This window comes from Rhinolophus ferrumequinum, chromosome 22, assembly GCF_004115265.2.
Source record: "Rhinolophus ferrumequinum isolate MPI-CBG mRhiFer1 chromosome 22, mRhiFer1_v1.p, whole genome shotgun sequence".
In the NCBI taxonomy this organism is placed as follows: Eukaryota; Metazoa; Chordata; class Mammalia; order Chiroptera; family Rhinolophidae; genus Rhinolophus; species Rhinolophus ferrumequinum.
This window is the reverse complement of record NC_046305.1, coordinates 26,743,093-26,767,011: the sequence shown is the minus strand read 5'-3', so window position 1 is coordinate 26,767,011 and position 23,919 is coordinate 26,743,093. Positions and strand designations below refer to the sequence as shown.

At 48.9% G+C, this 23,919-nt stretch overlaps 1 protein-coding gene across 8 annotated transcripts in view; it reads right to left on the bottom strand.

Moving 5' to 3' along the window:
* Nucleotides 1-22,107, bottom strand: part of PLEKHA6 (pleckstrin homology domain containing A6) — a 133,636-nt gene extending 111,529 nt beyond the window's left edge. For 2 of the 8 annotated variants that reach the window (XM_033092243.1, XM_033092246.1), the window contains exons 1-3: nt 21,410-22,107; nt 17,072-17,148; nt 13,835-13,892 (exon numbers count right to left, since the gene is read on the bottom strand). In XM_033092243.1, the coding sequence (XP_032948134.1) occupies nt 13,835-13,892; nt 17,072-17,148; nt 21,410-21,492 (218 nt within the window). In that variant the 5' untranslated portion in view covers nt 21,493-22,107. Of the gene's footprint in view, nt 1-6,205; nt 6,632-13,834; nt 13,893-17,071; nt 17,149-21,409 lie in introns of those variants that run through there. The other 6 variants (XM_033092245.1, XM_033092244.1, XM_033092255.1 and 3 more) reach the window with 5 other exon arrangements.
* Nucleotides 22,108-23,919: the final 1,812 nt, after the last annotated feature.

The window sequence follows — 23,919 nt, the reverse complement described above, 5'->3', positions numbered from 1 at the left end:
ACATAATGAGCATACAGTAAATTTTGGCCAAAAGAAAATGGTGAGACCAGGATTCCAAATCCTGTTCATCTTATTCTCAGTTCCATGTGCTGTCAACCACATTACCCTATCTCATTCATTCATTCATTCATTCATTCATTCAAAAAGCAGTTATCAAACAACTGCTATGGGCCAGCTCTGTGCAAAACATCATAAAGACAAATAAGATCATGTCTTGACTTGCAGCAGCCCAGTCTAGTGGAGGGAGGGGAAAGCTGAGCAGGACAGGAAGTAAATGCCCCTCACCACTGCCATCAAAGGCTTTCTCGTGACTGTTTCCCCACGCCTGTTCCTTGGGCCAGACTCCCTCCCATCCAGAGCTGCACATATCCGACCAACATTTATTGAGCGCCTACTAGATGCTAATGCCTTCAAATCACCCATGGTTAGGGCAGAGTGGGCAGGATAAGAAGACAGTGGGAATCAGGAACTACCAGACAGCATGAGAAGTGACAAATATGGTACAGAGGTCCGGGAACTAGTGGCCAGGGACACTGGGACCACTTGTATAACTCTAAAGAGCTTTCACATTTGATGTGATAAAGCCATTTCATGTTGCATTGCTTTACATCCACACCCACTTCCTACATTAACTCATTTGAACTACAGTGATGTAGGAAGGGCAGGAATTATTATCCTCCTTTTAAAGATGGGGAAACTGAGGCTCAAAAGGGGAAGAATGTTAAATTAGAAGGAGGGAACCTGGGTTCTAGACCTCACTTGTGATTCTAACAAGTCTAATGACACCGCTACCATCACGCTCCCATCCCACCACCCCACCTCACCAGAAGCAGGTTTTCCTTACCCACTATGACTTCTTTAATTCCCCTGCTGGGCAGCAGAAGTTTCAAGTGAGACAAGCAGGCCTGCCCACAGTCTCTGGATAGCCCATTAACACTAATAAGGACCCAGGAACCAAACAAAATCAGAAAAATGACCTTACCACCAGAGGCCAGGTTGAATTTAACAGGCTAATTGCAAGCATTAGGCTAATTAAAAGCCAATTAGCACCTGCAATTACCTAAAACTCAGTATTTTAGCCAGACTGGGTGACACGGTGATGTCAGAGCTAAGGAGGGACCTCACCTCCCCCATGGAGGGGACCCTAGGCCCATGCATGTTTATCAGATCAGCAATGACGTGCCCAGCCCGATATCCTGAATTCACACAGTAAGGACCAACTCTTTACAGAGACTAGATAAGTAACCTGAAGTGGTTTGACAGTCACCCTGAATATCATCTGCCCTAAACGCATTTCCTACTAACCAACCTCAGCACCTGTCAGACCTTTGAGTTAAAGCAGTGCCTCTGATATACCTTGTTCAAATACTCACATCTAATAATAACCAATACATGTGTAATTGTTTGCAGTGTAGAAAGCACTTCCATACGTATTACTCATCTAGATAAGTGGGTAACTGTCAACTAGATAAGTGGGTAACTGTCATCTAGATAAGTGGGTAATGATACTAACCCCATTTTTCAGACCAGGAAACAAAAGCTCAGAGACATTAAGTGACTTGCTACAAATCACACAGCTGCTAATTTGGACTGTCTTCAAATTCCAGATGGGCATTCTTTCAACTACCCTGCAGGCAGTGCACCAACTCCCTCTTATTAACACATGGACTAGAATCAGTTTATCAGATCACCTAATGCTACTTTGGAAAATGCAAAGAGGGCTCACAGGAGCAGGGAACACTCTGGGTAGATTTAATAAGGAAGGATCAAGAAATCACGTGCATGTGGCAGTGTGTGAGGAGAGTGGACAGGGAGAGTGGGCGACCGGAGGTGCGGGCTCCAGTGAAGTACCCTGTTAGCCAGAAGACACTAGAGGAGCCGAACTCCCTACTAGATGCTCCCTACTAGATCCAGCCACCACCAGAAGAAGCCCCCAGGACTGTGATATTCCCAGAAGGGGATCATCTGGGAATGGAGTGTGGCCACCTCACCATTCTCTGTGCTGCTGAGACCACACCCTGTGTGACGCCCCAGGAAAGCTTGAGAAGGAGAATGGTGGTCACTAGAGGAATAGGAGCATTGAGCCTCCAACAAGGAGACTTGGGGGTTTGGAGGGAGGGAGATTATGATACCCTCTTCAGATATCTGTTTCTCATGCAAATTAACAACAGTCAGACAATAAGAACAAACACATTTATCACTTACTCTGCCCAGCATGACTCTACATCTTACATATATGACCTCATTTATCCTCACAAGAAGTCTGTGAGGATAAATTTTACAGATGGAGAAACTAAGGGCACATTACTGGCCCAGATTCAACGCAAATTTGACCTCATAACTGCAATCTTGACAATTGCACTAAACTGCCTTTTAAGAAAAGCCAAAGACTCAAACAAACAAAATGACAACAAATGGACTATTTATACTTATAAACCCCTTTTAAAATTTTTAACTCTTACTACTGATCAAACAAATGCATTAAAACAATGAGGGGCCGGCCCGGTGGCTCAGGCGGTTAGAGCTCCATGCTCCTAACTCTGAAGGCTGCCGGTTCGATTCCCACATGGGCCAGTGGGCTCTCAACCACAAGGTTGCCAGTTGGATTCCTCGACTCCCTCAAGGGATGGTGGGCTGTGCCCCCTGCAACCCCCGCAACTAGCAACGGCGACTGGACCTGGAGCTGAGCTGAGCCCGACACAACTAAGACTGAAAGGACAACAACTTGACTTGGAAAACAGGCCTGGAAGTACACACTGTTCCCCAATAAAGTCCTGTTCCCCTTCCCCAATAAAATCTTAAAAAAACAAACAAACAAACAAACAAAACAATGATGAATCATTTAATTAAAACAATGAAAAAAGTTATAATATTCAATGCTGATGCTCATGCAACAAAACGCATTCTCATACACAGCTGGGAACGTCAATTAGTACTTTCTAACAAGGAATTTGGCAAAATATGTCAAAATATTTAAAAACAGAACAATTCCACTTCTAGAAATGTAACCTAAGGGGAAAAAAAGTGATTGATATGTATGAAGATTCAGATATTTATGTTCATTGTAGCGTTGTTTATAAAAGTGAAAAATTGGAAACACTTACTCTAACATAGGGTTCAATTAAACAAACAAATAAACAGAATAGGTACATAACAGGTATATATCATTTGAAATGATGTTGTAAAAGAATATTTAATGACACAAAAAATGCTTTCTATTTAAATGATGAAAATATTCATTTGGTCCAAAATTTTAACAGTCTATATGTGTACTTTGATAAATATAGTCACATGTCTATGCATGAAGTTATAAAAACATTTTATATATGTATATAAATGTTAAAATTATATGCCATATCTCTGAGAGAATTATGGATCATTTTAATCTTTATAGACTTTCTACATTTGTAATGACTATGTATTACTTTTATACTTACAGAATAGTAATTTTTTAAATATATACCCTTCATCACATTAATTCTATGTCTTGGGATTTATCATAAGGAAATAATCCAAAATACAGAAGAAAACTTTATTCACAAAAATGTTCACGTTGTGTTATTTCTAAAAGGAAAATAAGGATAACAACCTAAATGTCTGATACAAATACAGTTACTTAAAATACATTACGTCCACATATTCACTATTATATACTACTTTAATTTGAAGAAATCCATCCTTATCACCATAGGAAAGAGAGAGCTCACTTGATCTGTGCTGCTTCAAAAATCAGAATCAAAGGCTGGAACTTAGAAGTGGGCAGATTTTGATTCAATATAGAAGAATGTTCTAACCATGGAGCTGGCTGCCTGGTGAGATAATGAGTTCCCCATCACTGGGATTATCCAGGTGAGGCTGGTACTTGCCTCACAAAGACTGCAGAGGGCTCATCTGTGCTTGGAGGGAGGCTGGACTAGACGGTATCTGGGGGGCATCTGGAGGTGTGGGTGCTGAGCAAGAGCCCACCTAGACTGATTGCCAAGGAAAGAGTCCCACTCACCCTACCACCAACTCCTCTTCCTCTCTGCTCCTCGTTTATTCTAAATGCTTCCCAAAGTATGCTCTTTGCTCTCTAAATGTTTTTTAACTGGTTGGAAACTGGCCTGCTGAAGTCTTTCCACTGATGCACTGGCCTGGCAGACCAACTCAGACCCTGTGGAAATGCTCTAGAAACCAAGATCCACTCCTGCAGCTGTAGCCCAGCTTCAACATTCTTCCTCCTGAACATCCTTTGGGGACCCCCATGCTCAGTGCAAATGGCCTCAGGGAACCTTATAACAGGCCAGGGAGGAAGACAGAGAGGAAATGGGCTCAGAGAGACAAGCTGATCAGGACTGGCTGTTACCATGCTTCTTCACTCAGGGCTGGGCCCACTCTCAGCTCAGCTTCTCCCTGTCCAGGGCCCTGAGCCCGCCAGCTCCCTCCTCTGAGCTCAAGGATGCAGGTTTGGCCTGGCCAGGTCGGGGCATCTCAGGCCCACAGGCTGTAATGTTAGCCCGGAAGCCAGGGCTGGCTGCCTGGCTCACTGACTTCCTCGGTAATTACTTCATTTACACCGAGCAGGAAGAATCCAACTCAATAAACTAGGCAGACACGTTAAAAGTAATTATCTGTGAAATGCGTCCTGCACCATCACCTTCCTGTGAAGAAGGGAAAAAAGACTACACAGAAGAAAAAAAAAAAGCCCCCATTGTCTTGAGCCTGTGCAGCCGCCCCAGTATTAATTACACTCCAAGCTAACACATTTATTATCTAGGCTGGTTGGAAAAGCAAGGGCTTTTAATAATTCCTATCTGCAGCCCAGCATGGGTATTAATAACTCCTGTCTGCAGCCCAGCACTCTGTCGTGAGGAAACACAGAGCCGCTTGTTTCCTGTAGGAAAGCCCAGGGCAGTGCCAGGCAGTGCCCTTGGTCCTCCTACCACCCCCACCTGGACATCACTGGAGTCAGGCTGGAGTCAGGCAGAGACTCAGGCAGGAGTCTCTGTGGGACCTCCCTCCTACCTCCTCTCCACCAACAGGACCTTCTCATCACCTACTCAAGCTAAAATGCAGCAGCTCTGAAGTGGAAGCCATGTTCCTCAAGAGGGGCCTAGAAGCCTAGGTTTGGGGGATGCTGCTGCAGCTGTCTGGACCGAAGGCAGAGACAGGCCAAGAGCAGGGCTCCCACCCCATGTGCATCAGACCCTCAGTGGAGCTCACCACCCAAACTGCCAGATCAAGGGCGAGGGGTCTGTAGGGATGGGGAAGAACTGCCAGGCCCTGGAGGATGTTACCCCCTCTGACTCTGACTCTGAGCCCATCCCTTCCCACCATCTTCCTTCCTACAGCTCAGCTTCCAGGCCCCTGTGCCCCAGGGCTGACTTCCTCCACCCTGCCTCTCTCCATCTCTTCCCTTGTTGGCTTGCCTGTGGTCGAAAAGCGCATCTTGGGTAGCCTCTTCTCCATTTTTCTACTTTTGCCTTTCCTGTCCAATCTCCCTCCTTGCCTCCCACTCCTGTCTGCCAACTCCCCAACCTTGCTCCTGTGCCCAGAACCTCACACAGGAAGCCTGAGACTCTTAACCAGCTGCAGCCTGGTCCCACATTATGAACCTGCCCCCTTATGTCCCCAGGCCCACGTCCCAGGCTCCAGCTCCTTCAGGTGCTCCCCACCTGCTCTGAGACCCCAGAGATCAGATGCCCCCTAGAAGTCCAAGAGCCTCAGCAGCTCTGGGCCCCAACCTCTGATCCATAAAAGACATACCCTGACCCCTCCCCACACCAAGGCAGGTGAGTCCCTGGGGCTGACCTGAGTCTGACCTCTTCCCCCTCCCCTCCGTCTTTCCTTCCTGCTGGCCTATTCCTTCTGGCAAGATTAGAGACAGGGTGGGGCTGGCCTCTTTGCTGTAGCCAGGCTGGGGGCCCAGCTGGACCCTAGGAAGCCGGCAGCCCCAAAGCTGGCCTCACCTAGAATGTACAATTCAAACGTAATAAATTCAAACCACATCAGCCCTTCCTGGGGATTCTGGGGGGGGCAGGGGTGCACATTAGAGGGCTATCATTAGCATTCTCAGCATCCATGATCCCCAACAATGAGGGATGGGGAAGGCAGCGGCACTGCAGTGCCAGCAGCCCAGACTCGCATGGCAGGCAGCTGCCAGCCCTGACCAGAGCCCAATCTCCTTCCTCCCACCTCGTCTCTACATGCATCAAAACACACTCACCGGCTCCTGAGGTGTGAGCCTCTTGCTGAACAGCTATAACTCTCCAGGCCCCAAGACACCCCTCCCCCCAGCTCAGGCCAGCTGGGGTCTTCCTCCCCAGCCCCTCAGGGGCCCCTTCTGAAGAGCAGGGGCTCTGGATCTGATCTGGTTTAATCAGTCATCTCTCTGGCTGGCAGGTCCCTGGCGCAGGGAGAGGATGCTGTTGTGGTGACTGCAGGATCCAGCATCTTTCCCAGGCAGAAGCAGCTGGGCATGCTCCGTGGGCTCCCGAGGGGATTTCAGGGCCACGTGACTCTCCCTCCCCAAGCTGTCACTTAGGATCAGGAGTAAATAGTCCCCGGAAAGGTTTAACTCCATCCACACCAGTGACAAGCTGCTAACCACCCATGCTGCCTGCCCCAGAGAGGATGGAGTACTTCCGCACAGCCCTCCTGGCCTTCCACCAACAGGACAAGGCTGCCCCCCAAAGGGGATCTGGGCCACCGTCTTTGTAAGCTGCATTTTCCAGTTCTCTCAGAGTGCGGGAGCCAGAAGCTGTCCACAGCTGTGGCATCATGGGGCCTCACCAGGCCTGTCCGTGGTGTCTTTTCACCTCTACGGCTGTCCACCAAAGAGATGGGCACGTCTTTGGGTATCAAGAGGGCTTGGCCAGGACACTAGTACCTTCACATCCCCCATTCCCACCCCAGCACAATGAATTTAAAGAAGTAAGATTTGGAGTTGGTTGGAGTCCATTACAAGATGCCGGGACCTCCTAGGTCCTCAGCTCAGGTTAGTCTACAATGACCTTGGGTAAGGATGCCAGCCAAGCCAGGGGGCACCTGTGTTTTGCATTACTGAGGGTCAAAGGCAGAAGGGAGGGCTTCAGACAATAGTATTGCAACCCTGTTTCTACTGTAGATAAGCCCATGCCATAAAGATCTCTCTCTCTCTCTCTCTTTCTCTCTCTCTCTCTCTCTCTCTCTCTCTCTCTCTCTCTCCCCTTCCCTCTTTCCCTCTCTCCCTCTCTCCCTCAGTTTCCTTCTCTTCTTCACATTTCTGTGGATGCTGGAAAAATAATACATACTCTGTGAAAATGAGTAAGTGCAATTGAAACAATGAGTTTCACAACCAGGATCAGCAAGATGAAAAGAAAACCGAGTATTCCCCACTGAGTTTCCAGGTCGCTCACTGGTCTCAGTCCCACCCACCCCTGAGACCCAGAAGCTGCAGTCTAAACCAGTTGAGCTTCTGGGTTCACTTCTGAATATAGAAACATTTCACGAAGCAGGAGCTAGAGGAAGAGCATCTGCAAGGACCCATCCACATGATTATTCTATCTTTTTTGAATGTTTATTAGAACAACTTAATTTTTTAAATTAAGCCTCTCTTTACTCAAATACAACTATTTACCCTTCTCTGTGGGTCTCTTTTAATGTGATCTGAGTCTAGGCATCATTTTTGCCTACTGAATGAAGCCTTATCTTTAAAAATACTCCACTTTAGAATAATCAGGAACGCAGACTTCCTCCCAGGTCCAGAAGGAGCCCTGCTGTGGGGACAGGGGTGAGGTTACTAAGGGGATCTGATCCAAACCCCGCTCCCACATCCTAGAGAGAACTACGCGAAGGACTGTCCTTCCCATTCCAGAGCAGGCCAGGCTTGGGCTGGAAATCTCAGGTTACAGCAGCATGCACCTGCCTACAGCCGTGGTAGGGAGGGGGATCCCTCTCTCCCAGCCCAGCTGAGATGCTGAGCACATCAGCTGTGGGAAAGCCACTCACCTAAAGGGGCAGAGAAGTCCTGGGTGCAGGCCCAGTGCCAGGCAGGACCAATTAAGCCCAACCCACCTGTCCTGGCTCTCCAGAACTTGGCAAGGCTACCCTGTACAGGCAGGGGTAGAGCCGGCTTCCAGCCAACCAAAGATGAGGGGTTCTGGGGGGATCTCTGGCCTTGAGCAGCCAATGGAACAAAGCAGGGTTGGAGCCAGAGATTACAGCATCCAGAAGGGGACAGAGAGAGTGAGGAAGGGGACAAAGACCCCAACCCCCATCCCACACAATCCTCAGGCAGCTGGAAAAGACAGGAGACAGACAGATGGGCCTGCTGGGAGGGTTTCCTCTCTGGCAGACAAAGGGCAAGAGCTGCAGACGAGCCCCACAGATCCTCCGAGAGGCTTCAGCCAGACATGTCCGTGCCTCTGGGAGGTCTGGGTGGCTTTGAGGGCCTAAAGGTACAAAGGGAAGACTGCTGAGGGGGCGGTGCCTTCCTTCTGGGGAGCAAGCTGGGGGAAATGTTGTAGCAGGACGGTCTTAGAGGCCCAACAGGGATGGGTGAGGTGAAGCAGAGAAGATAGACTCCCTTTACCAAATCTAAATTCTCTGTTTTCTGCCAGCAGAGGAGAAGCAAGACTTGTCTGAGTGGCTCAAGTAGGGAGGGAGTGAGGAGGAATGTAAAGGAGGAAGTGTTCCCAAAACAGTGCCTCTGTGGTTCTGCCCATTCTCTACTCTAGAGTCCACAGCCCCAGTGCTCAGAGGAGAAAGTACACAACTCTAAACATCAGGTCCTCCCTGCCTTTTTGGTGTCCTCACTGCTCCCTCTCGTGTACACGGCCTTACTGGCCGCTGGCTTGATTGGCTTGTTGCCCTTCAAACATGCCCCGCCCATTCCTCATGCAGGCCATGTCCACATGGGTCTCCCTCCCCCAGAATGTTCCAATTGGGGATCATAAAAGGGAGCCCCATGTGAGGAATTATCTTTGAGGACCTAGCTGAGTTTGAACTCCAGCTCCACCCTCACCAGCTGAGGGACTTTGAATAAATTACTCGAGTGCTGAGTCTCAGTTTTCTTCATCTGCAAATGGGGTTTCTCTCCCCTGAACCCCTTACCACTCATTATCTTTTCTTCTCATCTGTCTCATTCTTTACTGTTCAGGGCATTATTTGCCTTTTTGAGGGCAGAGCCAGTCCAGGCACTAATTACCAGATTTACTGCCCTGTGACCTCTCTCTTTTGTCCCATCTGCCCTCTGGAGACAACAGAACAGCTCTTGGTGGTTCCACTGCACTTCCCAGGGCACTGCCACCTCTGAAGTCCCAAAGGCTGGGGTGTATATTGATGACACATAGGAATCCAGCCCACAGGCATCTGGGGACAGAGCCCTGGGCTTCTGCATCCTTGCCTCCTGTAAGCCCCCACACCCACCCTGAGCAGCACTGAGCAAGCAGCTCATGGAAGAGCCAGGGGCACCTTTTTGGAGGAAGTGTTCGGACCAGAACAAGGAAACAATGACAGTGGCTGGGTGGGGCACTCTGGCTGGAGGAGGTGCCTGGCCAGGTTGGCATGGCCCATGGGGGCACTGCACCCACGTGCGAGAAACAGCAGGGGCCCAGATTGGGAGCAGGGGTGTGGCCCTGCAGAAAGCGGTCTGCCACATCTCCCTCCCTGCCAGGTTTGGAGAAAGAGAGAGGCACTACTGGAGACAGAGTTGGCAATCTCCACAGCTGGCTGCTTCAGTAGAAGTCAGGGGCCAGAGAAAATCAGGAAGGAGTGTTACACAGCCAGATGTTTAAGCTTTGAAAGAAATTTCCCAGACCATAGTGGTTGAGATGTGGCAGAAAATGGTCAAGATGGCCTGTGGGCTCTGGGGGAGCCCGCCATGGGAGCCTGAAGAGTGAATCTGAGCCTTAGTGGGGCCTAGTGTGTTGCTTTAATGCCCTCTTGTGGATTTGTGTGGCACAGACATAAGGCTTGCAATGGGTTTTATCCACATTTTAACCCTTTGCTTTTTCTCTTCTCCCTGCACCACACTTCCTGGTAAATGACACTTCTAAAACCACAGGCACGCTTAAGCAATGACATCAGTTGTGGGTACCATGAGAGTCACCTCCCAAGCACCATGAAGCGAAGGGCTTATTTACACGCAATTATATTTGTCTGATCCTGGGCAAATGTTAATATTGGCTCATTGAAATTTGACTCATCCATATTAGAAGAAAAAAATAGCTTCCCAAGTTGTCTGTATATCTGACTTTTATGACTTCTTGGGATCCATGTCTGGGGTCCTCAGAGTTCCTGATGCATCTGCCAACCAAACATCATAAACCTTTGTAGGGAACTGATTTTGCAGGGAACTATGAAAATAAGGAGAGTGGGCCATTCATTCGCTCACTCACTCATTCAGTCAGGGTTTACTGAGCACCTCCCTGTCTGAGCCAGGCACCGGGATGCTCAGCCATGGCTTTATGCTAAGAGCGTGGTCTGTGAAATCAGGCAGCCATGGCACTGCCTCCCAGCTTCACTTTCTGCGAGCTTTATGACACTGAACAAGTTTTTTACTCAGTTTACTTGCTCAAACAGCTAGGGCTGATAACACGGCTCTTATAAAGCTGTGGTGAGGATTGAACGAGATCATGTAGTAAAGTGCTCAGCTCTTGGGGTGTCCACTGCTGCTCTTGATGTGTGGAATGGCCAACAAGTCTAGGAACAGACACAAATAAATAATAGATGGCTTGTTGACATTTTGTTACAACACATACTGAAATAACATCATCTATGTGTCCAGATTTTATGGCCTCTCTGTGTTCATCCCTGTCCTGGATGCGTTTTCAATCTAGACCATGGGTTCTCTAAGCGGTGTCCATGGATCAGCAGAATCAGCATAACCTGGGAACCTGTTATGAAATGCAAATTCTCAGACTCTCTGAATCAGAAACTCGAGGGGTGGGGACAAGCAATCTGTCTGAACAAGCCCTCCAGGTGATTTTGATGCAAACTCAAGTCTGTGAACCACTGATCTAGGGAAAATGACAATGTATAAACGAGCAATTACAATATAGGTGGGCTTCTCTGAAGAAGTGATGTAATGAGCAGAGTCTTGAAGAAAGAACAAGTATTCACAGGTGGACACAAGCCATGTTAGAGGTGGGATTAGCACTTGCAACACCTGGGAGACATGGCAGGCAGGTTGAGTGTTGAGGGAACCACAGCAATGTGGTCTGGCAAACTGGGGAATGTGGAAGGTAAGGCTGGAGAAGGAAGGCAGGAGCCAGATTACTAAACCCTTTCAAGTGTCTGAGTTTATCCTACAACTGATGGGCAGCAGGAAAGATTCTTAATGGAAAATGACATGACCAAATTTTCCTTGTAGAAAAAAGCATTCTTGCTGCAGTGTGGCCTGGGGACAGGAAGATCAGTTGGAAAACTGCTAGAATAATCCAGGTGAGAGCCCCTGTGGGCATGATCTCAGGTAATGGTCATGGGATGATGAGAAGTAGGTGGGCTGAGAGATATTTGGGAGAACTGACAGGCCCTGCAGGGGAGGGGCTTGAGGCTCTCTCTGAGGGTTCTGCCTGGGTGGCGCCTCTGACAAAGATGGAACGAACAGGTATTGGCGCTGAGTTCAGACCTGGACATGCTGAATTGGTGGAACTCAGGAGAGTACTCTGGGCTTGTAGCGGAAGCAGGAGTTAATTATGCCTCTGTTGTTTATCTCCCAACAATTTTCATTCATTCATTTATTTCAGCAAATATTGGGTTCCTATCATGTGTCAGCAAGGTTCTAAGACAGAGTGGAACACAAAATAGCCAGAATCTGCTATGAAGGCTAACATGGCAGTGGGGGAACACTAGCAATCAATAAGTGAACAAGTACATAAACAAAAACCTTTCAGGTAATGGTAGGCGCTATGAAGAAAAGTAAGAGGAACTAAGGAGGAGTGCGGGGTAATCTTCAGAGGGGTGGTCAGGAAAGGTCCCTCTGAGAAGGTGACACTTGAGCTAAATGATAAGTAGGAGCCAAATGTGCAAAACGAGGAGGAAAGTGCTCCCAGGCAGAGGGAACAGCAAATGCAAAGATCCTGAGTTAGCAATGAACTTGGCATGATGGAAGAAAAGAAAGACGAAAATCACCATAGGGGCCAGCTATGGCAGAGGAAGTCAGGGAAATGGACAGGGCCAGACCATAGCAGGTGATAAGTTTTTACTGACTGATGAGAAGAGGTGATACATGTCAAAGTGGGTAGTCAACTATCTTGAGAACCAAATGTATATAAAGGAATAAGATGGTATCTTCAAAGGAGCAAAGGAGAAATGTCTTAACTAAAGCAAGAAGGACTTGGGTTCAATTTCAGGGAAAGCTGACGCTGTAACAACCATATGATATCAGAACAATTTCCAAAACAGATCATTTGTCAGATGTTTTTGGTTTTGTTTTAAGAATATGGTTAACGGGGCGGCCGGTCAGCTCAGTTGATTGGAGTGCGGTGCTCTTAGCAACAAGGTTGCCGGTTCGATCCCCACACGGGCCACTGTGAGCTGCGCCCTCCACAACTAGATTGAGACAACTACTTGACTTGGAGCTGATGGGTCCTGGAAAAACACACTTAAATAAAAAATATATATAAAGAATATGGTTAACAGCCAAACTGATGTAAGTGCTAGCTGGTCTTGAGGCGGGAATGGAAAGGTGACCTCTTGTGGTATAGATAGGTGAAGATTTCAAAGAAAAAAGGGAGGGGAAGGAGAGGAGAAGAGGGTCCTCTCTCGCCTGGCTGGGTGGGGGCTCCCTCTGGGCAGCTGTCTTCTCTACCAGCTCTGCAGAATCTGAGGCCAGACCAGGCAGGGAGGCCCACAGGCCTGAGCACGCCAAGCCTCACCCACGGGAACGAAGCCAGGACCCAGCCTGGCTGGGAAATGGAGAGACCCAAGCCAAGGCCCAGGGAAATGAGTCCAATCGGGTAGATATAGACCACCCCGACCCAAAGAGCTGCTTCCACAGTTACATCCAGGGTGGCACCTTGAGCTGCTGAGAACATGAACTACCCCAGCCCACAGAGGGGCCTGACCAACCCCCTAGAGAAAAACAGCACCAGACATGCACCTGCCACCCCCAGGATCACAATGCCTTCATCCAGAAGAGCAGCAGTGACAGAGGCAGCCTTGTCACCACCCAACCTGCCTGTTTGTGCACCCCACTCACACCTTCCCTCCAAATGGCTCATGGCACCCAGTACTTCATCCCCTTCCTTTCAATCTTTGTCCTGTGTGTCTAGAACAGGGGTGTCCAAACTGCGGCCCACGGGCCAACTGCGGCCCGCAATCCATTTTGGAATTGACCTGCAGCAAATTCCAAAAATATATTTAGTTTACTTAAATAAACCAGGTGAGGCAATACGTACTTCACCTCGAGTGAGTGGCCCGGCTCTTTGTGTATTTTACTGCATATGGCCCTTGGTGAAAACGGTTGAAAAAAGTTTGGACACCGCTGGCCTAGAAGAACCTCTCTCCTCTACTTCATTAGCCATCTCCCTCCCACCTGCACAGCCGAGCCCAATGCTCCACCCACCCCACCCCACCTTAGAAAACTTCCCACAATTGACACTGGCTCTCCCAAGCCAACATAAACACAGAGACACACCTACACACACATACACACACACACACACACACAGACACACACACACACACACACACAGAGCTTTATCTGCAACTCACTCAGAAGCCTTGACACCTCCTGGCTATTCAGAGACCTCGGCGAGGTCTTCAGTGGAAAAGCAGACCCTTGAACCTTCTCCCCTCTCAAGGAGTCATCAGTGACAAACACAAAAGCAGGACCAACAGGGAGACCAGAAGGAAAGTCCATCTTACTCACTTGATGAAATACACAGCTCCTTCCCGGGTGGAATCCATCTCCCAGCCCTTAGGCAAACCTGTGAGGAAGCAAAATCATAAAATCACCCTGTCTTCCTTCTCAGACCCACGAGCCCAATCTGCATTCAGGAGGGATAAGAGCTGGAAGATTCACAGATAAGCCAACAGTGTTCAAACCAACCATTCCATTCTCTTTTGTCCACTATTCTTATCAGTCTTTGTTTCCAGCAAATATTAAGAGAGATGCCAGTGAATGGGACATCCCCTGTCAAAGAGCAGTGAAGAAGTGACCAAATGAATCATCGCCTCACAGGATTCACTCATTCAGTTAATAAAGTTTTACTGAGCATCTACTCTGTGCCAGGCCCTGTGCCAGCCGCTGGGGATACAGCAGTGAACACAAATGGTGGCCCTGGAACCGTCCTCCAGGTCATCCCACAGCCTCCTTACATCACAGCAGCAGAAGCTGGAGCCAATGGTGGGTCACTTGCCCCAGGCCTCTCAGGTAATTGGCACCCAAGCCTGTGTTATTACCTCCTGATTCTGCTGCTGAAGACAAAACGCTGAGGATCTAGGAAATCAGTCCTGGGAAAATAGACTTTCAAACAAATTTTTAATAGCACCTCTGAAAAAAATTATACATGGAAATGCTCAGAGCAGAGAATCACAGACCCACCAAGTAAGCAAGAGCAGAACAGCTGAGGAAGGTGACCTTGGCCCAGAGGTGCCTGAGCAGCCCCCATCGGTGGGTGCAAGCACCTCCAGACAGCTCCAGAAGCAAGTGCCTCCTTCTCCTGGGAGCGCCATGTTAGTCTCTGTCTCACCCTGTCTGCCTTCCCGAAGCAGACCCCTGGCAGCATCCTGTATCCCCAGCAAACAGGATTGCTCCAACCCGTACAGGGGTGGAGTCTTGAGAAACACAAGGGAATCCACGGTCAGAGGTGGGGACAGGCAAGACTCTGGGGGAGATCATTCATTTTGGGATGCAAGAGCCCCTGGCTGACGTATTGGAAAACAGATGCGGATTCTCTTGACGATCAGTGCCACCTTTCTGGTCCAAATGCCCACTTTGTGTATGAAGTTTTATAAAATATAGCTATTCACTGTTGGTCTGAATCTCACCAGCCATATTATCAGCTGGGCTCTATAGTGGCGAGCCCAGCTTTTATTCATTCAGTTTACTCACCCCTATTTATCAAGGGTCTATTTTGATAGTTGCTGCTGATGGTGATGCTGCTGCTTCAACACAGCAGGGCAGCCAGCGAGCCCTTCTCTCCTCTCAGACGTGGTCCGTAGAAATAAGAACACCAACTATCACTTAGCGAGTGCTTCCTTCACCTAAGCTACTCATCTCACTACTACTAGCACATTTAATCTGCACTACAACATTACATAATAGGTCTCAGCCCGAACATTTTTACAGATAAGGAAACTGAGGCCCAGAGAGGTTAATCAACTTGCTTGAGGTCACACAGGAAGTGTCTGAGCCAGGATGTAAGTCTGGTGTGCTGCCTCCAAAGCTCACATTCTTTCCTCTGTGCTGCTCCATAAATGCTACTTGTTCCCCTCTGTCCCTGTCGGAGGACATTCCCATTCAGAAGGGTGTGGGTTGGCAGCCTCCCCAAGTAGAGGGATCCCTATTGGGTCAGAACCATAAAAAATCCTGCCACTGTGATGTGCCTGGGAAAGAGGCCAGTGTGGAGTATGTCTCCTCCCTTTTCCAGCAACTTCCCTCTACACTGCCCTCTCTGCCTGGGCAACACCAAGAGTGCTTATATTCTTGTCCAGGCGGAGTGCCCGCTGAGACAGCTGCCCTCCTAGCAAGCTTCAGGGGCATCTTAACCCATTCCCAGCCTCCGACAACAAGATGACTGCAGCCAAAAACAAAAGAATTGGCTCATAAGCTTTTATTCTTCTTCCAGTCCTGCCTAGGGACTCAAACTGTCAAGAGCTATAACTGAAGAAGAAAACAACCCTGACTTGGGGTCAGGAGGTCTTGTTTTTCTGTCAAAAATACAACTGTGACAAGAACAACAGCAGTCACCTCCACTGACAATGACTCTCTTGCACACTCTGTGCTACAACATTTTGAGGTTCATAATCCTTTCTGCATTCTACAGGTGAAGAAACGGAATCCTCCCACCTGCTCGAGACCACACTAATAGCAAGTAGAGCCAAGAAGTGAGCTCAGATCTCTCTGCTCCTAGAACTTAATGTATTTCACCCCGATGCCGCTTTACTTATTAGTTGAGTGGCCTTGAACCAGGGACTTCCCCTCTGCTTTTCAATTTTCCTACCTTTAAAACGAAAGGCTTGGACCCTAGAATCCCTCATGTCCCTTCCAGCTCTAAAACCACAATGATTCCAGCCTGGAATCTAAAAGAAAGGAGGCTGCGGGCAAGTCAACACCTTAATCCAGGAGGTCCAGCAGTGACGGCTGTGCCCCAAGAGAGACCCAGACTCCTGGAAGTATGTGCCTGCTCTGTGGTCAGGCGAAGGGCTGGAGGGTCATGGGGGTGGGTCTATGGTGGCACCGGAAATGGACGATCAGCTGTTCACTTGAAGTACCTCAGGCTTTCTGAGTTTTGGTGTCTCCATCTCTACAATTAAACTGAAATCTTCTTCTTCTTCGCCTGTATGTGTCCCACCTGCCTAGGAGGTCCCTGCGGGCTAGCAATGGAGCCTTCTCCACAGTAAGCAATCAATGTTGGTCGTGTCCCATTTTCTTTCAAGTTTCCCCCACATCAAGGAGTGCCTACTAGTCGTGTGGGGCTTTTAAATTTAACTGAATTAAAATTTAAGATTCAGTTCCTCAGTCATGCTAATCACATTTCAATTACTCAGTAGCTACACGTGGCTAATGGCAACTATACTGTGCAGCACAGAGAGAGAACATGTCCATCGTGGCACAAAGTTCTTTGGTACAGCACTGGGGTTTGGGGTTCTGCCCAGTTCAGGAGCTCTCAAGAGGGAGGGAACTTTCTGATTGGGTAAGGGGATGAAAGAGAAGTAAAATCTTTGTCCTCAAAGGTTTGTCCCAGATACTAATTATAGAGTTGGAGGCTTGAAAAGACCTGAGGGTGAGCATCAACCCTCCTTTAATATCCCCCAGAAGGTGAACGGAATGACCAGCTGAGTCTGTCCGTGGAGAAAGGAAAAGTAAAAGCAAAGTCTTACTGCCACCTCAAGCCAAGGCTTCCTCTTCGATTGCAAAGGCAGGGACAGACGAGCTCCTTACCTGGGCTGGAACAGTATCCACTCTGGATGGGTGATTCTGTACCAGGGTGTACCCAGCTGGTGGACTTCTCCTCATCACTACAGAAGACCAATAAGAAAGTGTCAGATACAAGAGAGGCTTCCCTGAGCAGGACACCCATCTCCAAAGTCACTTCAACACTGATTGTCCAATCCCAGACACCTGAGACAGGGGCATCCACACTGCCATTCATTCATGAAGCATTTACTAAACAGGCTCTGAGGATTCAAAGAGAAATAATATCTGATCCCTGACCTCTAAGAATTTATAACTTGCTGGAGAAATAGACATATAAAAAGATAATTGCATGTATAATGTTGTATGTCAAGTGTACCTCAATTCTTAAAAATGAAATAAAGTAGGGCCGGCCCGGTGGCTCAGGCAGTTAGAGCGCCATGCTCCTAACTCCGAAGGCTGCCGGTTCGATTCCCACATGGGCCAGTGGGCTCTCAACCACAAGGTTGCCAGTTCAACTCCTCGAGTCCCGTAAGGAGCTGAGCTGCCGCTGAGCTCCCGGATGGCTCAGTTGGTTGGAGCGCGTCCTCTCAACCACAAGGTTGCCGGTTCGACTCCCGCAAGGGATGGTGGGCTGAGCCCCCTGCAACTAGAAATGGCAACTGGACCTGGAGCTGAGCTGTGTCCTCCACAACTAAGACTGAAAGGACAACAACTTGAAGCTGAACGGCACCCTCCACAACTAAGATTGAAAGGACAACAAATTGACTTGGGAAAAAGGCCTAGAAGTACACACTGTTCCCCAATAAAGTCCTGTTCCCCTTCCCCAATAAAAAAAAAAATCTAAAAAAAAAGAAATAAAAGCAGTAGTTGCAATATGATGTGATAGGAAGTATAGTCCCTATTACAGCTGTGCACAGAGAACGTTCTGCCATCACAGAGCAGGGAGTACTAAGTGGGATGAAGTTGAGGAAGGGGACAACATGAGGGCTTCACTAAAGAGGTGACATCTGAGGTGATGGTGAAGTCACATGGAAAGAACAGGAAAAGTCTTTCAGTCACAGCTTCTCAATGGAGAAGAAAGCAAGATGCCGGGTGAACCGACAGTGCTTAGGTGCCTACAGTGCTAAATATTTTCATTACCAGCATTCCCTTGCATTAGTAATCTTACAGATGATGAATCCGAGTTTCAGAGAGGTGACATAATTGACCCAGAGCCACACAATTGATAAGTGATGAAGCCAGGGTTCAAACCCGCATCTGTACCCTCTAAAACCCACGCTTTTTCTAATATCTTACTCCCAGCAAGGTGGGCTCCCCAACAATGCAGATCCTCTGGGTTTTAGCCCTGATGGCAGATGAGCCCATGGATGTTGCTCAGCCCACACCAACCAAGTGACATGATTTTTCCAGAGCCAGCTGTGACCCAGAATGAAGCACCTGACCTTCTTGGCCAATCCATGTATGTGGAGGAGAGGACTCTGGCATCACCTGTTATCATCCAGTCTTGGGAGAGTGGGAAATGCTTGGGGCCCAGGACAGGACTCCACTCAACACTTTCAAGGTATAATTAATGTAACGAACTCCACTATGAGGGCTCCACTAATTTTTTATTGAAGTAAGATATACAAAAAACTGCACATAGTTAAAATGTACAATTTAATATAAAGCTTTAACATATGTATATACTTGTGAAACAAATTTTCTTTGTGTCCCTTTGTAATTCCTCTCTCCCCCTCTGCCAGCTCTTGCTATTCTCACCCTCCCAGATTAGCAGATTAGCAACAACTAATCTACTTCCTGTTATTGTAGATTAGTTTTCTAGAGTTTCTAGTTTCCTATAAATGAATCATACGAGATAGACATCTTTGTCTGACTCCTTCTTTCCTTCCTTCCTTTTTTCCTTCCTTCCTTCCTCCCATGTATAGCATGTGTTAATAGTTCATTCCATTTCATTACTGAGTAGTATTCCATTGTAGGATATACCACAGTGTGTTCATCCACTCACCTGTTGATGGACATTGGGATGTTTTCGGTTTGGGGCCATTACAAATAAAGCTGCTATGAACATTCATGTCCAAGTCTTTGTGCAGACATAGGCTTTCTTTTCTCTTGACTCCACTAATTTTTCCATTAAGTTTGGACATCTGCTGCTGGAAGAAATTTCCCAGGTGACCCACCCCTCTGATGAGGACAGGAGAGAAGAAACAAAGTCACTATTCTGGTGCCGCCAGGGCCCTGGAGCCATTGTGCACCATCAGAGATGACCCCGGGGGCTGGGGTTTGGTCCTGAGAGGCAATCGGGAGAGAAGGCTGAGGAAGGGGAAATCCAGCCAGAACTGTACATGTGAGGGGAAATTCACTCTTACACTTCCTCTCCAGCAGCCCTGAGATTTTCTGGCCTCTGATCCTTCTCCTCCTCTCACTATCGGCACCCTCAGACTTCGTGTCTATTTCTGCCTGGCGTAGATATCATGGATAATAACGGGGTCACTGGGGTGAGCACAGCCCCAGCATAACCTCCACCCTCAACTTTCTCTTCCCCTTGTTCTTCCTCTCAACCCCGGGCCCAGGACAATGCAGTCACAGGCTATCTCCATTCCAGATATGGGCTAATGGGGAAACTGTAGAATTGGGAAGATAGATGTCACTGCAAATCCACAGTCCCCAGGCTTAGTTGAGCCCTACACACCACCTAGATAGCTGGTGTGTAGAGCACAGCTGCCATTTGCAGAGTGTTCTAAGGCTTTCTCACCAAACTCAAGTTTCACTTGAGTTTGCCTGCTTCTCCTCCCCACCCTCGACATAGGCTACTCAATGGATAATCTTATCTCATAATTCAAGAAAAAAATAGAAAACATTAGGCAGGAGCTTCCCCAAAGCACCCAATCATGCAAACTTAACGGTGTCATACCCATCCTTTCATGCTTGCATCTACATCGGTGAAAAGGTAGCCTGCTCTCATTAAGGCTAACCCCTCTGCCTGGGTTGTAGTCTCCATCCTCTCCCATCTTTTATAGAATCTTATTCTATTGAGCATCCAAGACTGGTATCTTCAACTTCCTTCTCCCTGTCAGGTCCATCCCTTTAGCCCTCAGATCTTTCACAGTCTGACCCGCTGCCTCCCTCTCAATGCTACCGCCCCTTGTAGCTGTTTTCGTGACCAAACATCCCTCATGGAAATTAGTCCCTTCTAGCTGTCCTCACTTCCTGGTCTCTCACTCTCAGTTCTTTTCAACTTGGTTCTCTTCCCAGCCCTCCCCTGGAATCACTTTCTGAGAGGTTATTAAAGACCGCCTCCCACAACCCCTTCCTAAATGCAACAGATACTTTCCAGTCTTAAGCTCCTGTGACCCTTCCTTCCTAACGTCCTTCTTCCTCATCTACCGAGGGCAGCACCCTTCCCTGACCTATTGTCTACCTCTGTGACCCCTGGATCTCCTTCTCCATCCTCTCTTCCTCTACCCTTTCCTTAAAGGCTGATGCTGCCTGGGTACCGTCGTGTCTTCTCCCTCGCACAGTTCTGAATGGTTCCACCTCTACGTGATGACTCCCAAGACACTCTTTCTAGCCCAGGCCTTTCTCTTCAACCTCTTGTAGACTTGCTATATTACTGGGAGATTTTATCCTGGCAAAACATGAGTACGGTAGGAGAGGGCCAAAATAGTGCCAGCGGGGCCACTCTGTTGTAATGAGATTATGCCAGAGCCATTTTGGTTTGTGAAATTAATACAACAGTGCTAATATATTACTGACAGCGGCAAAGCCTCCCTCTCTTTAAAGAATGCTGAATGTACTGTGAACATCTTCTCCTTCCCCTTGACCACAGCCCCATAAAGAAGCAGGAAAGGAGAGAGGCTGTGGGTGGAAATACTGAGTCCTGGGGTGAGGAAATGCCAGGAACTGGGAGGTAGAAGCAGGGTCTCCCGGTATTTTGTGCTGGTATTTAGGCCAAGTCTTCCCTTAGGAAAGGGGGGGGGGGAGATAAGAAAGGAAGAAAGAAGTCACGCCTGGCCCGTTCAGTGGACTGGTGGGAGCTGAAAGGAAAGAAATGCAGGCTGGGGCCTGGGTCTGTCAGTCTCCTCAGGGCCCCTCTTCCCGTCTCTGACGGAGTGGGGGTGGCCAGCACCTGCCCTGTATGGCCCTACCCTTCCAGACTGCAGGAATGCTGAGCCTCTGCTGGACTTTGACCCAATGAGGAAAAGGCGGGAGACCCATTCAAACAGGCATGGTGATAAACTTATTAGTCATGCCCGTTGTTCCAGCTCAGAGTCCCCCACCCTCTCCAGCCAGCCCCCAGCCCTGCCGCCATTCAAGTTGGGCAACTTTAAAGAAAAAATGAAACAAACGAGACAGACAACATACTTGATGAAGAAGACTCTCCCGCCGCGGTCAACTCCATAGGTCCACCGGCCGGGCAAGTCCAGCCAGTCAACCTCATCGGCCATCTCCGCGCTCCGCTGCCCCTATTGCTCTCCCACCACCAGAGCGCGGGGCTGGCAGGGGCCCGCAGCCCCCACTTTCTGCTCCTCCTAGAGGCAGTGATGGGGGCGATGTTGGGGGCTGTAATATGGGTGCAGCCCCGGCTGTTGGCGTCCCTCCGGATCCCTGGCAGTGGCTCCGGCCTCTCCCTGAAGGCAGCTGGCCGCCAGCCGGGCAGCAGGGAGCCGACAAGACTTAACCCTGGCGGGGCCGAGAGTGCTCAGCGCCGCCCAGCTCGAGCTCCGGAGCCACCTGCCTCCTGCTCTAGCCCGACTCCTCTTCGGACGCGTGCTAACTTGGGGACTGGCGATCACCGCGGCGAGAGTTCGGACACTCCCAGCCTGGACCGCTCTGGGCAGCGCCAGGTCTCGGTCCCTCCTACTCCCAGCGGCCGGCCTCCTGGCAGGCTGAGCAGGGTGCTGGTCCCTGTGTGAGCCAGGGGTGGTGCCTTACCACCCTAGCTCGGAACCCACACTTGAACCTGCGGCAAGAGGGGAGGCGGAGCCAGGCCACAGCCTCCAAAGGTTATTCAGACAGAATGAGCGGCAGCCCGCAGGTCCCCAAGTCCAAGCACGGGACGCAGGAGAACCAGTTTGACTGAAAGCTTTAAATCGCAAACTTCATGGACATGTCCAGCCACCGAACGGAAAGGGGGAAGTGGTCAAACCTGGTTCTACTTGGCAACAGGTTAGAAGAGGAACAAAGGTCAAATGCAGGGAAGGGTGGTGGCATGGGTGTGAATAGCAAGGGGCCCTAGGAACCTCTTGCTAAGATGCCAGCCTCATTAGTCAAGCAAGTCCTTACCTTTCTTTCCAAGCACTTCCTCCAAGAAGCCTGCCATGACTAAGTAGAATCAAAGGAGACCTTAGAAACATACTCAGAAACCAACAGCTTTATGTGCCTTCCCCCTAACTTGCACCAGAAAAGGAAAGAAACAAAAATAGAGGAGGGAGCATGTTCTGTGCACAAAACACAGGTTGCAAGCTTTCAATACTAGCATATCAGAAATGGTGTTGCTGGAGCCCACAACTTTCCAGTCTCTGGGTCTGTATCAAAGTTGGGCTCCAGTCAGCTTTCTTGGCTTACTCAAGGACCTGCCCCTCGGGCTCCAATTAGGTGCACACTGTTTCAATCCGTGTGTCAGACCCAAGGGAATAGACAGTGGGAGAGACACCTGTCTTTAGAGGAGGCAATGTGTCCCATGGCAGTTGGCAAGTATTCTTACCGTGAGCACTCTGAAAGATTTGATCCCTGTTCCACCCAGGTTATTCTTTCAGTGTCCCCTTCAGGGTCCACCCATGTCACCTCCTCCAGGAAGCTATTCTTGGCTCCACCCCAGATAGATTTATACGTCCATCATCTATATGTCAGGCAGCCTTAGAAATACCCTATAGTGGAGCTTATCACGCTGTAATGCAGTCCTTGATTTACTCATCTGCCTCCTTCACTGGACTGTGTGCTCCTCGGGCGAGGGCCTCCATCTCACTCATCTGTCTAGCCCCAGTACCTACCTGAGGCACCTCATTCATGGTTTGCTTTGTTTTGTTTTGTTTTAAGATTTTATTGGGGAAGGGGAACAGGACTTTATTGGGGAACAGTGTGTACTTCCAGGCCTTTTTTCCAAGTCAAGTTGTTGTCCTTTCAATCTTAGTTGTGGAGGGTGCCGTTCAGCTTCAAGTTGTTGTCCTTTCAGTCTTAGTTGTGGACGGCGCAGCCCAGCTCCAGGTCCAGTTGCCGTTACTAGTTGCAGGGGGCTCAGCCCACCATCCCTTGCGGGAGTCGAACCGGCAACCTTGTGGTTGAGAGCCCACGCTCCAACCAACTGAGCCATCCGGGAGTTCAGCGGCAGCTCAGCAGCAGCTCAGCTCAAGGTGCCATGTTCAATTTTTTAGTTGCAGGGGGCTCTGCCCACCATCCCTTGCGGGACTCGAGGAATTGAACTGGCAGCCTTGTGGTTGAGAGCCCACTGGCCCAGGTGGGAATCGAACCGGCAGTCTTCGGAGTTAGGAGTATGGAGCTCTAACCGCCTGAGTCACCGGGCCGGCCCACCTCATTCATGTTTGATGAATGACTTATACTGGCATACCTGGGAACAATTCTTTAACCACAATCCTGCACTTTAGGACCTCATTTAGGGGCCTGCTAAATTTAACCATCAGCAACATCCCAGTGTGTGGGGACAGAGCTTTCTGGAAAAAGAGGCAGCCAGTAAGCATTACTGCTCAGCCTAGGGGGTGTAATGTGCATCTAATAGAGAAGGTTGAAGATGCCTCAGAGAACATCTGGTCCAATCTTCTTGTTTAAATATGGGGAACTGAGGGGCAAAGAAGGGAAGGTGCTGGTGAAGATCACTGAGCAAGGTGGTGGCGGAAAAGTTCTGCCACCAGTGTCCC